Genomic DNA, 17242 nt, shown 5'->3' with positions numbered 1-17242 from the left:
AACATGATTGTCCAAACTTAACCTTCAAACTGGGAGGTCCCAAAGCTCCAGATTGCCAGAATCTAGAAGAACACAGAAGGGAAAGGATTTGTGTGTTATTTTGCCTGCTCTAATAATATTTCATTAAGCATCCTCCTTTGTCTAGAGTCAGAGACAGGATGCTTGTATAGATGGTCTTCTGGGCTGATCCATAAACACAGTTTTTATATTACAAGAAGAAAAACATATAGTTAACAAATGAAGTGCCTTATCTTGTTGGCATATAGTAGCAACTGATGATATGGCTTCTAATGAAAATACAATTTTCCTGCTTTTTCTGTGGCTTCAAACTGTTTTTCCAATTCCAAACTCCAAGTTGCAAGCATGGAAGAGCTTTAGTCTAGAGCATTGTGTTGTTTATATACTGTGCAATAGCAACATGCAATTATACCAGAATTATCTCTTTCACAGAGAATCATCAACCTGTCATTTTCACAGTGTCTTTGTTTAATGAAAGATTTGTTCAAATTCATTGAAGGTATACTGCAAAGTACAAGTAAACATGATCTATCATCTGTTATAACTTGATATATTTATTGTTTTATTGGGAGGAAGAAAAATTATAACCATCTCCATTGTTAATAAAGAACACTACCTTATTGGATGTATGTTTGTAGAAGAATCACATTTAGCCTACACAGCTACCCATACAAATTCTCATGGGAAACTTCTCCCATGTAACAGCTATGATTTATATATATATATATATATATATACATATATATATATATTAGGATTAACCTCTGAAATCCTTGACTATTTTATGAGTTATCTTCACTTTGGAATGTTTCTATTCTATAACTTTCCTATGACTAGCACTGTAAAAATACTAATATTCAAGCAACTCTTATTTTTCTCTCAGAAACAGTTGAGGTGCCTGGAGGGCATTCAAATTATTGTTAAAAGATGGTTTCAAGATGCCAGGCAAAACATCATTCCATTTGTATCATAAATAACATAGCTGGTAATAGTACTGATCTCCAGGGGTTCAAGAGCACCACTCACAGTGGTATAAAAGATGATAGTGGAAGAGATTATTTTGATCAAAGAAAATATTTAACCTAAGAACAAACAAATCGGAAACACGAATAGTCTTGAACTTGACAATTGCTTAAACTTCAGTGATCTGAAAAACTAGTTCTGTAAATGGAGAAAGTAGTCCACTAAGTATAAAAGGTGCACGATAGGATAAGAGGGGGGTAAATATACTTACTGTGTTAATAATAATGCTCACCAGGAAATTCTGAGTAAATCAAATCACAAAGTAAAGTTTACAAATTGACTAGTGTGAGGCAATTCAGCAATTGGACTACCTTGTGCTGCCATTGCAGGTAAATCTAGACTGATTGCACTGGTGAATCAAGATCTAAATCTACCATGGAATTGGCAAATACATTAAAATGTTAAAACCTGAGAAGTATATTTTATCAGTTTATTGGAAAAATCTCTATATATAGTATTATGAAGTATCACTAATAATTGTATTTAAAATCTGTTGTGATGTTTTAGCAAGTATCAGTTTTTGTCTTCTATAAATTATAATTATTAAGAGAGAGCGGATGTTTCTAGTGATGCAATATTCCATTTAATAAACATGGCACTTGAACAGGCTTATAAATGATCATTTTTCATATATTAGTGAAGGTATTATTCATTTTAGTGAAATTTAGAAGCCTAGATCAAACTGTTTTATTTGTATAAGAATATATAGCAGTTGAAGAAATGAATACGTGTTCATTTCACATGCCACATTAATGATGTTTACAACACATGAATATCAGTTGTGACACAGCTGCTATTTGACTTTCTCCTAATTGGGATGTTAAACCACCTCTTACATCTGGAAATGCTATCTTCCACTGCATGACCCTGTCCTTTCATGATTTCCCTCCTGGTTTGTCAGTATGTCATTCGGTGGTTTCTCCCCTATGTATATGCTCATCAGCCCACAAAACGCTAGTCTTCCTTTCCTTTATGCACAATCAAGGAGGAACTGATGACATTTCATCTTTAAGTCTTCATAGCAACCACTCTCAAGTATGCAGTTCTCTGTTGTTAACATTTTTCCCTTTCCCTCAGTCTCTGATAACTCCTAGTGCTACTTCCTCCAGCAGCATAAAATAGCAGCTGTTTTTTTGTTTGTTTGTTTGTTTCTGTGGCTGCATTGTCATCTTCTGAGACACTTGTAACAAGTACCTCGACACCCAAAGTTCCTTGCTGCCCATTTATGTCATCTTGTGCTTATACTGTTCAGTCCTTCACCTCTCAAACCTTTTTCATCACAAAACTCTGTAAAGTCTATTCAAAATAATACATTGAAAATCACTTTACTGCTTATGTCATCTACCTTCATTTCTGCCTAAGACTCCCTTTTCTTCACTTAAAAACAAACAAACAAACAAAAAAAACTCCTTTATAAGCCCTGCCTTGTTTAGATTCCCTAAGCATAGTCATTTTTATTATCACTTCGGACACACCTTCTGTTTTCCATCACTGAAATTTTGCATCACTTAAAATTATCTTCCTACTTCTTCCATAAAAAAAAACTTTTTCCTAAGTTGCTTTTGCATAAATAACACCTCACATAATTAATACCTTACTTCAGCTTCTTTCTTGAAGCACAGATCTACTATGTATCCCGTAGTTGATTCTGTAATAATATATAAGCCAGTATCCTGAGAAAACTTTTAAGCCACTTAATTGTTCAGTTAACAAAAAATATATTTGATGTGTCATTTAAAAAAATATTTCTCAGTGCAATGCCTTCTATGGGGCCAAAATAGGAATAAGAAAGTGGCAAAGCAAAGTTTGCTATCATTAGTCAAGGCGCATGGTTTCATGAGAACTCTGAATATCTGCCTAGTAACATTGAGTGCAGAACCGTGCAGATAATGAGCAAGATTTTTATTTTTTTGTCATGGGAGTATATACTAAATCTGTGGCTTAATTTTTCAAGGATTCCTGACAGCAATGAGACAAGAAGCAACTCGAGCACATAAAAGCTGGGCTTTAGATACAGTTACTATACATAATGAAGTGCTAAAGCAAAACAAAGAAGAAATCACAGCACCTCCTTCTGTATGTATGACATGCAAAGATATTTTAGTATTCATTTCAGTATTTAATTTGTCATTCGGTCATTTGGGATTGCTAGAGGAAAAAGTCACTATTGTCTTCAGCTCTTTTTTTTTTTTTTTTACTCAGCTTAGAAGATAAATAATTATAGAAATTTTGATTTGTATTTTGCATTTATAAAATTATTTTAAGAAGCATTTCTAATCTTCATCTATGGAAGAAGATGCATGGATTTACTGAATATATAATAAACTTTACATCAAATTACATACTGTATAGGCTTTATTAAACAAGTTTTATAGTCACAGAGTAGCATTACCTTCTGAAAAAGATAGATATAATTTTACAGGTTGGAAAGATCCAACACCAGATACTTTATTGTAGAAGTTATATTAATTTTAATGGCTTAAGCCAATTAACGATTTTACAAAGCAGATGTTTTCTTTTGTGTGACATATCTGCTTACTCTCCCTACAGGAAGGAGTATACATTTATGGGCTATACTTGGAAGGAGCAGGCTGGGACAGAAGAAATAGTAAACTCATTGAGTCTACACCAAAGGTTCTTTTTGCCCAGCTGCCTGTGGTACATGTATTTGCAATTAATACAACTGGTCCTAAGGATCCCAAGCTTTATGTTTGCCCTGTTTACAAGAAGCCCAGCAGGACAGATCTGAACTACATTACAGTGATCTATTTGAGAACAGTAGTATCTCCAGACCACTGGATATTGAGGGGAGTGGCTCTCCTATGTGACATCAAGTAAACTGTTTTTCATACCATAACAGAAACAAAACATACAGCATATGTAGCCAGTTATATGTGTAATTCTGCTTTTTTATTTCATGGCCATTAGTCATTATATTAAAACTTTCAGCATTGGCTTATGGATTTTTTTTCCCCTTTGATAGTTCTAAAATAAGTAAGTTAACTGATTGTAATCTTTGATGTTTCCATTATATTACTTAAAAAAATACTGGCTTAAATAATACACAATGTAAAATAAGACATTGTTAAACTTCAATAGACAAAATCTTAGCTTCTTTGCATCTTCTTATATACAGTTTTTAGCTTGCATTTCAAGAAAATATAACGACAACAGAAGACAGTATAAGGCGTAATAAAATTTAGCTTCTCCCAGATACAAGTCCTTAAGTATTTCTGGATTGAGCATGGCACATAGATGATTTTCTTTGACTCATGTTTTTTGTTTGGGATTTTTCAGAGTTCACTTGTTTTCATTAAACTATATAGATTATGCAAAACTACACCAAGAATGTTCATCTCTGCAGTATCTCACACAAGCCAGGAAGATCTGTTCCATTTAGCAGTGTGGGAATATAGCTACAGAAGTAGAACAGTACCAACTATTTAATTTGGATGCTTTTGTAATTATAATAGTGAAACAATTTATATACAACTATTTTCCTGCATTTCATCTTAGCTCTTAAACATAGGCTTGAAATCCTTAGAGTGGCTATCACAACGTTTCCTGATAAACCTGATGAATATACATGAATTTTCCATACATTATTAGTATTAAGATAATTCTGTGCACATAATTGTAAATAAGATAAACTGTCTACACTCTCTTTAATAATCTGTATCAAATTTGTTGCTCCTTCAGATACATGTATTTGGCAACAGTTTTTTCACTAACATCCCCTCACAGAGATATGTTCTTCCTTTTCCAGTTGAGGAGTGATCAAAAGTATCTGCTGTGAAAAAGTGCAGCTACTGTTACTTGTTGAAGGCCTTGGGCATCTGGTGGGATGGTAAAAGGCTCTTTCTTGAGCTGGAATTTGATTGCTTTCTGTTGAAAGGACATCCTCTTGCAGAAAGGTAGTGGGATATAGGCTATTACAATACACAGATACAAAATGATTATCAGAATAGTAAAAATGAAGATCTCCAAATGCATTTAAAAAGCTTCTTCTCCCTCTCCCATCTGTGGACTCTAGATCCAAATATAACAACGAGATAAAGTGTTAGGTCACAAATACAGAGATAGAAAGAGTTACAAGTTGTAACATTAAACTACATCTGTACAGAGAATAAACTATAATAATAACAAGACTATGCAACTACAAGAGATTCAAATCATAACAAAAAATAAAATAAAATAAGAGCTAGTACTTGTGGTGAGTTGAACCTTACCCACAGCTAATACCCACCCAGTTGTTCACTAAATCCTCCCGCCCCACCAGGATGGTTGAAAGAACTGAAAGAGCAGAAGAAAAAAAAAAAGACCTCGTGGGTTGAAATAATGACAGTTTAATAAGTGAAGTATATCTTCTACACAATCAAAGCAAAATAAGGAATTTGTTTACTGCTTCCCATCATCAGGCAGATGTTCATCCACTTCCTGGAAAACAAGGCCTCAGCACACATTCTGTTACTTGGGAAGACAGATACCATAACCACAAATATCCCTGTTCCTTCTCCTTTCCCTGAGCTTTCAGTGTTGACCTTAACATGGCTATGGCATATCCCTTTGGTTGATTTGTCCCATCTTTTTCCCGACCAACCCTTTTGCACACCCCCAGCCTACTCACTGCAAGGACACAGCAGAATAAAGAAAACCTCAATGCAACTCAAGCAGGATTCAGCAACAGCCAAAACACTGGTATGTTATCAATACCATTCTAGTCACAATCAAAACCACAGCACCATACAAGCTACTGTGAAAAAAGTTATTTCCATCCCAGTACAGCATTCTACCCCAAACTCTTGGTAACAGCCTCTTTACACCAGCTCATTTATTAATATTTGCAAATATGTCTTAAATGGCAATGGACTGGGTGTTGGGGGGGAAAGAAAAATTCTTGTTTGGAGTACAAAATATCTTAGTTCACATCAAAAAGAAAAAGCACAACTTAATTTATTCATTTCTAAAGTTTATTTCCTGGTCTGCCCTTTCAGCTTCATTACAGTAGGGACACTATGTGCAACCATGTGAACATTGCCAAAGGTGGAAGGTGTGCATTGCCTCATTTATAACACTCTACATGGGAAAATATCAGGGAACATGTAAGCTAATAATGTTTTACGTTTTGTAACTTACACTGAAAAGGGTTTCATTCTCCAACCTGTATAATATCAAGAATAGAGATGAATAATATATTCATAGAATCATAGAATCATAGAATATCCTGAGTTGGAAGGGACCCTTAAGGATCATCAAGTCCAACTCTTGATACCGCACAGGTCTACCCAAAAGTTTGTTGATCTCTGTTTCATATATTACATCAGATTCTTGACAGCATCTGCTTCTTCTGTTTGTCAGAGTCCATTCACCCTTGCCCATCTTCTGTGAGATTGTCTGGGGCTTTGTTTAATCATGTTCTATTCCGTCAATAACATCCATTAGTTCCATACTTCCAGTTTACTCCCAGCAAAACATTCTTTACAATCAATGTTTATTTACATATAGCTTTTCAGCTAGTTTGTGGAAATAATGTTTTGCAATAGTAACAGTCTACTGTCATTTAGAAGACTCCCTTTTTAATCTCTGAATGCTTTAAGAATATGCAAGAGATATTTCTGTTCTCATATGTGGGAGAGTAAATACTTACACTTTATTTGGTGACAGCCAGCTCTTCAAATGGCTAACAAGGTACAATTATTTGATTCTCTCTCTCCTAAGCCTTACTCATTCATCACAAGTCATTTCTCCCAGTTGACAATCTATAAGAACTCAAGGCCTCAGTAGAAGACCCTTCACTCCCAGGAATGTTCTATACATCCAGAAAAGATAACAAGCATTCAATTTCATAAATTAACCTGGACATGTTTTTTCTCTAGTTACTGAACAAGTTGCCTTTTTTTTTTTTTTTTTAAAAATGGACAATTGGTATTCAGGATAGTCCTATTCAAGTTGTGAGACAGTATACCAGTGATTGCATTGACGAAGACAAGAATGCCATATCAGCAAAACACGAATACTTAACAGATAATCTAAACAACAACTCTCTGAAAGCAAGGGCTTAACTCATGAATGTGTTTGAGAATGTGTAGCAGAATTAGTCCAGAATTACTTTAAAGCATGCATCCATAGTCTATCAGATTCCTTCCTTGATCACTGGAACTGTCTCCCAGGAAGATTTTCCTATCCATTTCCTCCAGTTTTCAGAGGCAAGTTTAAGCAAGTGAGACAACGTAAGGCACACGCTCCTACTGCCTTGCAGTGGAAACATTAATGGGGGTTCTTTGATCTGCTAGGTATGTCAAGATGATCACCTTGCACACGAGTGAGCATTCTTCAATGATGATTCACAAGAAGTCTGGAGCATGGCTGTATGGTGAGCTTTTATATAGCAATGGATAGAATCAGATAGGATTAATGAAAGCTACGGAATATAGTTTGCAAGGGGAGGGGAGATGTTTTCATCTCAGGTTGTTAAATCTCACAAAACCACTGACTGGTACAAGCTTGTTCCAAAAATATAACATTTCAGTTAAGCTTTTGTTTAAAAGATTTATTTTTTACAGAGAAACATTCTTCTTCCATTTCTGCCTTGAGATTCTGGTTAGTTATAACTAAAATTTGTTTAACAAATATTCAGAATATTCACTTCTAAAGTGAAATATTTTATGGAAAAAAACTGTTGTTTTCCTGTACTGTTCAGTAATCTCATTTGCTGACTATATCTATTCTTAATATTGAGTTCATTATTTTTGGGTGGTCTGGAAGAACATTTAGCAGCAGTATTTAACTGTAATTCTTTGAGTCAAGTAGTAAAAAAAAAATGTATAGAATGTGCAAGTTGCAGTTTTAAGAATATTGATGTTTCTGCTGCTTTTTAAATATTGGAATGTAATTGCACAGTTATGACAAGTCTCCAGATCCAATTTCTTCAGAAGCCTCTGATGTTTTATTCCTAGCATAGACATCACACGGACTAAAGCAAGCACTGTCAGAAGTGGTACATGTGTCTGCACCACACAAGCAGGGTGTTCCTGAGACAAAGCTAGTTATATATAGAAAAGACTTTTTTTTAAATTGTGATTAATACTGCTTTCAGAGCTCACAAAGAAACATGCAGAGATTAACTCTTACAAAGTCGGTAAAAAAAAAAAACACTTAAATTTAGCAAGATTCCACTATCAAGATCAAATCCAGAAGGAAACGCTGAAAATTGAAACATCACAATTCTTTATATAGTAAAGATTAGGATGGAGAAAATGCTTGTCTCAGCATTTGGAAAGCTTTTTCCTGTGGAAGTCTGGGTCCTGTCTGCTCAGCATCTAGCAGCAGAGTAGACAGAAGTCCTCTCTACCTCTGGCAAAGACCAGTATTATGATCATTGCACAAGACATATCAAGATATACAAGGCAGGTCTCCTTTTCCATATCAGTTTCCCTTGGTGAGAAGATATTGAAAGGATTAACTTCTAAATAATTACCTCACAGAAAAAGCTACTACTCTATAGCAAAGGGAGAGAGAAGACTATTGGAGTAACATTGATGGAAATACTAAATAATAATTTGACTTTCCTCTTTCCTCCCTTGTTCTGTGATTCATAGCTTCCTGTGAAAAAACAAGGAGAGAAACTGAAAGCAGTACAGAATATTTCTTACCATCCTTTCCCTTGTGCTAGCATATTTTCATTTTGTTCACCCTAGCAGCCTTCTATAGGCCAAAATACAGTTCTTAACAAAACATTCTTGAAAATGAGATCTTAAACTAGGAAATCTTAATTAGGAGGAGTCAGGGATTGTGGTAAGAAATTCATACAGTAATAAAAGAGGTTATTTCCTATTGTACAACTGCAAACAGCTTTTATATCTTTGTGCTTCTAAGATGTCTAGATGTAGGAATGCCTAGGACTGATTCACAGATTCCACAGCACAGGGCCACATGAGTCCTTTGACAACATTTTATGGAAAGGACTTGAAGCAATTTCTTCTTTAATAAGATAGAGAATGTATACTTTGTATTGAAATTAAGCCTTGACCTGTATCATTCCCTCCCTATAGCGGTGACATAAAATAAATTCCACACAGCAGCTAGACCACAGAAGTAGATACAGCTACTTCCATTCATTATGTAGTTTACACAACTTTAGTAATAAATAAAGATAAATCTTTGTATTCGTTTCTCTGCTGTCATCAAAAACATATATATAGCCAAAAAAGAACAACATATACTATATGACAGCTGAAAAATGGATCTCTTTTGGTCAAGCAGTACTTGTTCCTTTTATCTATTTACATCCAACCAGGCCTTTAAGACTGGAACTACAAACTACCAGCAACTTCTATTAATTCATTTGGAGTCTACATCTCCAGTACTGTACTTCACATTATAGGAAACCAGGACATTTCAACCCCTGCTGCGTAGCTAATATGAGACATTTCATGTCCCGATCCCATTCTCCTACATGTGAGCAGGAATCTGAAGTAACAGAACAATTAGTACTTACAAGAATAAAACTAAAAATAATTACATTTAATGCATAAATGTATACTATAGCCAGTAACCAAAAGAAATTATCGTACTTTCTAATGCACTACACTCTCAAAAGTTTTGTACATTAATCTGCTATATAGCTATTTGCTGTAGGCATGTTCTGATATAGCATACTTTAAAATCATTTTGAATGTTACTGAAATGCTTAAGTTTACCACTTCTCAATGTCAAGGTTTCAAGACACAATTCAGATAATTTAGTTTCTCCAAAGATATTGAAATGCATATAGCTTCAAGACAAGATGACCTCTTCTAAATACCTACATGCTTGTAATCACGAGTATAGGTTATTTGTTTGTAATACACATTTGCATAATACTGTTCAGTTACTTTTTTTTTCCCCGCCTCGGGGAGGCATAAAGAAGGATTTGGCTTAGCTGAGTTTTATTTCAGTTAAGCAGGTATCCAAACACATCCATATTCAATGATTCAATACTAGAATTTTTCTGCTTCATTTCTTAAACACCTATTTCAAGTTTGAGACATTTCTTTGAATAGCTTCATAGGTACTGATCTTCACCTCAGAAGTCTTAGCTTTTACTGAGCTTGCAAAGACCTGCACTGACAGTTCCTCTTAGCATAAAAAAAGAAAAAAATATGCTAACTGCTGCTACACACTACAGTTATAAACCACAAGATTAAACAGCCAACAGCTTTTCAGGCACATAGGCAACACTTACAGAGCTATCGTACAGGGCAGCAAGGGCAGCAGCTTCCTCTACTCTTCTTATAAATCCTGAGTTTAGGTCAAACACTTAGTTCTGCAAGTCTCAGCAACCTCTTACCTTAAAATATCAAATATACATATGTAAGCTAGAAGGAAGGAAAGAGAAGTTATAGAACTCCTACACTTCAAACATCATCTGCAGTCGTTCAGCTACACACACACGAGAAGTCTCTTTTTTAAGAGAGCAGCTCAAAGCTTTCTCAACACATTATGCTGTATTTTTCAAACTGAAAGGATCTCAGGTTCTTTTAAAGTTAGATCGTATCATTTGAATGCTTCACTTTGCTCTCTATTTTCAAATTGCCCTTCTCTACTGTTAATACCCATAAAAGATTAAATTGGGTTTCAATATTGATAAAACCACCAATAAACACAACAAAAAATTCAACAGATACAGATTTTAGAAACAATATTTGTCATTATTTCCCCCCAGAAATATTTGAATTTGTATAACAAATACCTTCCTATCTCTAGGAAAGTGGCCTTTTATCACAATGATCTAAGTCAACAGGTCATTTTCAGTCTTCTGAAATGACATAATAGCTTCCAAATGGGCATAATAAAAACATACCTGTTTATTGTTTACAGATAATCCTTTTGAGTCAAGTCAATCAAGGAGACAACAAAATAAACAAATTAATAAAAATATTTATTTGAATATACCTACAATTAAAAATAAATCGAGATCCTCCAGAAACATTCACATAGATAATACCAGTGTAAAATTCATCACATCTAGAAAATTAGATCTGATTATTTCTGGAAAGTAGGATTAGCCTAAAGTAATACCTCTGTTTCTAAAGGGATGCACCTCACCCTCATAGGCTGAAGAGGCTCTTAAACAGAGATATGAACTCATTAAGTTCCTGTGGAAGCAGCTGGCCACCTACTAAGCACAGGTGCTGGGAGTCATTTTGGGAGCAGAAGTCCTAACTGGGAAACTTAATTAATAAGTCTGCTGCAGAATCAGGAATGGAAAGTAGTGGAGACATGCATGTGAAGCAGGTGCACCCTGATAAGGCTGGTGGTGCTATCTAGGTGGAGGAGGTTTCTTTCCCTGTATTAAGGTTTTCTGTTGCCTGGCCTGAATGAAACTGGAGGGTATTTTGCTCAGTTGCCTGGTGGTTTTGTTGGTTTACTGAAAGCACCTGTAACATATTTGGTCCTCACGCTAGCCCATAGGCACTTCCAAATGGAGTCAGGTGTCGGGCTGCAAGTCAAATATTCCTGTGAGGTGTAACCAGGCTTGGACTAGAGTCTTCTCTCAGCCTTTCAGGGAAGTAAGACCACATAAAACTATAGCAAATGCTTGGTTTTCCTAGTCATGCTTCTCAGTAGTCTGGCATAATAGATATTCTCTCTGTTTGCTTCCTTCCAGGACATGTGATAATTACAGGTAACTGAAATGCAGGTTTTTGCAGAAATTTCTTGTAGTTACATGTAACTTATATGTTCTTGTAGTTATGTGTAACTTATCTTAGCACAAATGGATACGCATACCTTTAAGGCAAACATTAGATATGGGCTTGAAGCAAAGGGATCACTGATTTCCATAAAATCAGCTTCTTCATTGGTCTAGGCCACATGGCTGTGCTTGAACAGGATTTTACAATTATTTATTGTTTATATTATATTTATTTTTTTACTCCTCGCTGTTTTCTAAGTCCTCAGCAACGTCTGTGACAGAAATGTTACTTTTATGGTAATGGAGCATCTCTTACTGGGACAGTGAAAAATTAATCTCGAACAACATAAAAAGCATCACCTGAAGCAGACATTCAGGGATTTCAACTGACTTGAGGTGTTTGAGGGTCATCTCTTTTAACAACCCAAATTACATATTCTTTCTTTCTTCTTTGGGAGTAGTTTTTCCAATCTTTTTTTTCTCTCAAAAAAGAAAAGTTGAAGGAAATACCCTTTTTGGCTTCGGTCAACCAAGTCACTTCAGTAAATGCTGCCTGGAGTTAGCTGTTGAGGTGTAACTGCTGTCCTGGCTATTCTCATGCTAAGGAATTTCATGACCCATGACACTGATGCTCTGGCTAGTCACATTCCCAAAGCATCAGCCTGTGATGCGTTTGAAATTACCGCACGTCATTAATATTTAGCTCCTTTACATTCTAATTGTATCTAACAGACCAATCTGAAATCTTTTCCCCTGCTCTCAGTTCAATGCTGAGATTTCCTTCCAGACCTGTCAGGTCTTGAATGCTTTCTTCTTTCGTGAAGACTTTAGCTCAGAAACCTACACCTGATCTAAGATCCAGCTCTGAAAATTCACGTTATCAACGGCTGACTGCACTCACTGCTCCTAACAACTAATAAAACTTAGAAAACCGCCTGGACGGGGGCAATCTTTCCCAACCCGCCCCAGGCAGAAGAGCAGAGGTGCCGGGACCTCCAGAGGCGCTTCCCCGCTCTCCCTTCTCCTCCTTTCGCTCCCCTCCGGGCCGCACCTGGGCCGGCCCCGGCCCGGCTCCGCCTCCGCCGCGGCTACAAAAGCGGCCGCCGGAGCCCCGCCGGGAGCGGGCCCCTCGCTCCGCCGTGCCCCGCGCATGGGGGCCGGCCCCGGCCATGCCCCCCGCCACCCTCTTCTTTCTCCTCCTCCTCCTGCTGGCGGCGGCCAGAGCTGCCCCCGTGAGGCGGGTGAGTGCCCCCCGGGTCCCCTCTCGTGCGGGTGTCCCGGCTTCGCGGCGATGCTGGCAGCGGGACATCCCGGGGCTGCGGGTGGGGAGCGGGTGCTGTTGCCTCCCCGTGCCTTGTCCCTCTGTGGGGCGTGGGGGATCCGCGTTGAGGATCCCGGGAGGGGTCCCTGTTGACAGCCAGCTCCCGGCGGAGGCACTGGCAGGGCTGTGGTACGGTCCTCAAGGTAACTCTGCTCCCCCGCAGCCTTGGGGATGTGCTGGGGTGGGTGAGTGGACACAGCTCAGGGCGGTGAGGTGGGTTTTAGGGCAGGCTGAGATAGGGAGGGAGGACAGCAGCAGCCTGGGACACGGCCTGAGTGGGAGTGGGTGAGAACACCCGTCCCTGGCGCTGAGCCCGTGGCTTGAATTTTCCTAGATCTCGAGTCAGCCTTGTCTCTGTGAAATGCCTGTCAGATTGCTTGAATGCTTCCTCTGGCAGAAGCGACTGAGGCTGTTGGGGCTTCCCTCTTCTGCGGGTATTGTGGGTGACGTGGGGCTGCTGGACCCAGAGGAGCCTGAAGCGGTGTCTGGCTCGGGGAGAGGCTGCACTGTGTATGCATGGCCTGGGGATGGGGACACAGCGGGTGGTTTGGGAAGAGCAGTGGGAGGTGATGGGGAAGAGAGTGACGGGTGAAGAAGGGTAATCCCACTTCTGTGGGGATGGGGAGGGAGAGAGAGGCTGGCTGTGGGCTGTAGAAGGGAGGGATGGTGAAGCTGACTGAGCCTGCTAGAAGTGCAGCTGCTTTTCTTCCAGTTGCTGAAAGTTTATGAGGTTACTGACTTACAGAACACTACTCAGAACAATCCATTTAGTTCCCAGCTAGTCAGGGGGGTTGTTGCGGCTATTGGCTTCTGGGTTTTCTGGTTGTCTTACGTCTTCCTTCTTTTTGACATCAGGGCCTTGTTAGAGGAGCAGCAGGCACAAGTTGCACCTGGAAAAACTCCGGTCAGGAAAACCTCTTCACCCTGAAAGTGGTTGAACACTGGCACAGGGACCCAGAGAGGCTGGGGAACCTCTGTCCTTGGGAGTGTTTGCTGCTTGATAAGGCACTGAGCAGCCTGAGCTTACATCAAAGTTGGCTTGGCATTGGCTGAACCGGATGACTTCCAGGAGTCCCTTCCACCCTGAGTTATCCTGTGGTTATGTTAGTGATGGAGATCCGTAGCATTTGCTTGCAGTGCGTAGGAGTGCTAGAAGTGTCTGAACTTCCAGGCTGTGCGTGGCTGCGGTTCATGGATGTGTTTGGGGTGAGGCAGGGATTAGCACCACGGAGGTGTGCTGCCAGGTAGAGATGGGAAGTCAGCGTAAGGCTGGGTACACTTGGGATCGGGCTGCCAGAGGCCGAGAAACAAGGTGAAGTACTCTTCCTAGCAAAGGGGTCTCCTTTGGCTGGATGTAGGAGTAGGGGAAGGTGAGACGGAAGAAGTTTCTCTGATCTCAACACTGATTTCCCTCTGACTTCAGTGTCACAATGTGTTGTGTGCTTTTTAGCCTCTTCTGACACTAGAGGGTCTTATCTGACAACTTGTCTTGAGCAGTGATTGTGTCTGTTGTGTGCTGGCAAAATGTACAAAGTACTCCGTTCGATGTTAAGCGTGCAGAAGCATGGGACTTTTGCTGTCAGGAGTCTTTTCAGGTTCAGTTCAGAATGGTGCTAAAGGTAAAATCTAGGTGATAATCTGCTACTGCTTAAGCAGTAAATTTCAGTTGAAATACTCTTGGCTGCAAAATCTTGGCTTTTCTTGTTTAAAGAGGCATGACAGATGTGAGGGGAAGGTAGGATAATATGATAGGGCGTTGGGGGAGAAAATGTTTTACTGGTGCTGTGACTACTGTTTTACTTTGAACTTCCCCATCTCCTCAGTCCCTCAAACGAGTGAGAAAGGGGATTGAGAACAAGACAGGAAAGGCAGAAGAGGAAGGTGAAGATGTATGTGGAAGTAAGAAAAAAGTCTGGAGTTTGAGTTTGTGCTGCAAACTTGACACCATCTTAAACACAGGATGACTGGCAATTGCTTAAGTGTTTAGATCGTTTTTGCTGCATTGAGGGTGGTAAAATGACCAAGAGCTGGTAGCACATGGCTGCATTGCAGAATCTGATTACTCATGACAAGCCTGTGTCCTTTTCCTGCTTGGCCTTGAGCAGTGATGTCCTGCTGCTGACGGAGCTGACACGCAGCTGCTCGCTGGTTCTCTGCCATCTGGTTGTATCCTGGGTTTAGACTTCAGACCCCAGTTTTCTATGTAGAGCTTATGTTCAAAGCTTTGATAAGATAGTCTTGAAGAAAGTCATTTAAATACCAGTGAAGAGCAAGCAGGAGCTGTTCCCCAGCTCTTAATCGGCTTTCTGTTCTTCAAACTACCCCTGGCGCTTTTGTTCCTCAGGCTAAAATGTGATTAACACAGCTCCTGGGTGGAAGTACAAACAATTGAATCCAGTGGAAAGGTTGCAGATCTTTTGCTGTCCTCAGCTCTTAGTTCTGAAGTGCTTTTGCTTGGAAATAGACAAGTATTCACATCAATATCAGCACTTCTGTTAATTCGAGTGTATGGATGTTTGTGTATGTGCGTGTTGTTGGCACTCAATTACTATTGGATTATTTAGGCTTCTTCAGATACAGTTGCTAATCTGTTCTCTGACAGTCAGCATGACTCCCTAGGCTGCAGGCATTAGGGTCTTGTATGTTCCTGCTACTTGCTCCCCCGTTGGAAGGCTGTCACAGCTGCTTCTAGTTCTGCAGCCCCCACTTTCTCGACAGATATCTAGGGTCCTGTAGTGGTCTCAGAGTGCTAGCTTTGAGTCTTGTTGAACCACAAATGGAAAATGCAGCTTAGGGGGTGGTTTCAAATGTCTTTGTCTGCTAGACTCTGGCCTGGACAGCAGAGAGGTGTGTGTCTGATTGAATGTCCCAGCACAGGCTTGCAGGGTTGTGACTGTTTTTGACTTGTCTTCTGCATGTCCTGATGCTGAAAGAACTGAACTAAGGCTTCCAGTTACTGCTGTCCTCCAGACCTGTGTTCCTTAGAAGTCATTATGGTGGGGAAAATGACTATAGAACTTGGCTGAGAAATGGAAAAGTGCTCTGGAGGCTAGTGGCTCCAAGCATGGAAGCAAGCGTGGAAGCATGCACATCGAACTGCATCTTGACTTAGAATCATAGAATCATTAAGGTTGGAAAAGCCCTCCAAGATCATCTGGTCCAACCATCCCCCTACCACCAATGTCGCCCACTAAACCATGTCCCTAAGCACCATGTCCAACCTTTCCTTGAACACCCCCAGGGACGGTGACTCCACCACCTCTCTAGACAACCCGTTCCAATGCCTAACTACTCTTTCTGAGAAGTGTCTGCTAATTTCCAACCTCAGCCTCCCCTGGCACATCTTGAGGCCATTCCCCCTAGTCCTATCACTAGTTCTCTGTGAGAAGAGGCCGACCCCCAGCTCCCCACACCTTCCTTTCAGATAGTTGCAGAGAGCAATAAGGTCTCTCCTGAGCATTCTCTTCTCCAGACTAAACAACCCCAGTTCCCTCAGCTGCTCCTCACAGGACTTGTGTCCCAGGCCCTTCACCAGCTTCGTAGCCCTTCTCTGGACACGCCCCTGGGCCTTGATGCCCTTGTTGTACTGAGGGGCCCAAAGCTGAACACAGTACTTGAGGTATGGCCTCAGTAGGGTCGTCTTCTGAGCAAATTCCCCTCTCTGCTTACACTGACTGGAAGTTCTGAGGGTTTTGTTCTCCTGCTCCTCAGAGCTCACATAGTACTGGTTTTCTTTGTTGCCTGCACTTTCAAAATCAAAATGTTCTAGACAAGTCTCAGCTTATTAATGCTCTGTCTGTTATTAGCAGCACATACTGGCGGTGGTATAGAATGTAATTGAAAAAGGATGATCGGACAAGGTCTGACACTGTGCCACCTTGCTATAGCTGTTATCAGAGGACACTTTGCCAGCTTCTAGGTAATGGGCTCCTTTCCTGGGAACGTGGCCAGGTTTTTCAAAAACTTAATACTTGCAGTCCACATAAATTCATGCCTGTATTAATATGGTATAAAACTTCAGATTGCTTAATAGTAGATGAAATCAGTGTCCCAAATGAAGGCTGACTAAAACACCTGTTATGTATTCAGAAAATGTATTTTTCAGAAACAATTCTAATTTTCTTTAAATTCTATAAAGCTAGTAATAGCATGTGCAATAAAATCAGATGCCCTAATGCAGCAAATATGAGTATATGAGCTAAAAA

At 39.5% G+C, this 17242-nt stretch overlaps 2 protein-coding genes and 1 long non-coding RNA gene across 5 annotated transcripts in view; 2 read left to right on the top strand and 1 right to left on the bottom strand.

The window, feature by feature from the left end:
* DNAH8 (dynein axonemal heavy chain 8) overlaps positions 1-3903 on the top strand; it is a 134197-nt gene extending 130294 nt beyond the window's left edge. Inside the window, exons 91-92 of the mRNA XM_080585613.1 lie at positions 2996-3117; positions 3592-3903. Coding sequence (XP_080441739.1) covers positions 2996-3117; positions 3592-3879 — 410 coding nt within the window. The 3' untranslated portion in view covers positions 3880-3903. The remainder of the gene's footprint in view (positions 1-2995; positions 3118-3591) is intronic.
* Positions 3904-3922: 19 nt separating this feature from the next.
* Positions 3923-11111, bottom strand: LOC308192256. Of its 2 annotated transcripts, none has more exons than XR_013948678.1 (3): positions 10979-11111; positions 10265-10369; positions 3923-4970 (listed from the first exon to the last, which is right to left on the bottom strand). It is a non-coding gene; the product is annotated as an uncharacterized lncRNA (long non-coding RNA). The 2 variants fall into 2 exon arrangements; XR_013948679.1 differs by lacking the exon at positions 10979-11111 and adding an exon at positions 10772-10853.
* A 443-nt stretch (positions 11112-11554) lies between these two features.
* GLP1R (glucagon like peptide 1 receptor) overlaps positions 11555-17242 on the top strand; it is a 91024-nt gene continuing 85336 nt past the window's right edge. Inside the window, exon 1 of one of the 2 annotated variants that reach the window (XM_080585611.1) lies at positions 11555-11707. Coding sequence is in view for 1 of the 2 variants with exons in the window: in XM_080585610.1 (XP_080441736.1) it covers positions 12886-12957 (72 nt within the window). In the remaining variant the exon portion in view is untranslated. Of the gene's footprint in view, positions 11708-11727; positions 12958-17242 lie in introns of those variants that run through there. The other variant, XM_080585610.1, reaches the window with a different exon arrangement.

This window comes from Anser brachyrhynchus, assembly GCF_964034855.1.
Source record: "Anser brachyrhynchus genome assembly, chromosome: 3".
NCBI lineage: Eukaryota > Metazoa > Chordata > Aves > Anseriformes > Anatidae > Anser > Anser brachyrhynchus.
The sequence above is the reverse complement of the archived record's forward strand: the minus strand, read 5'-3'. Positions and strand labels throughout refer to the sequence as shown.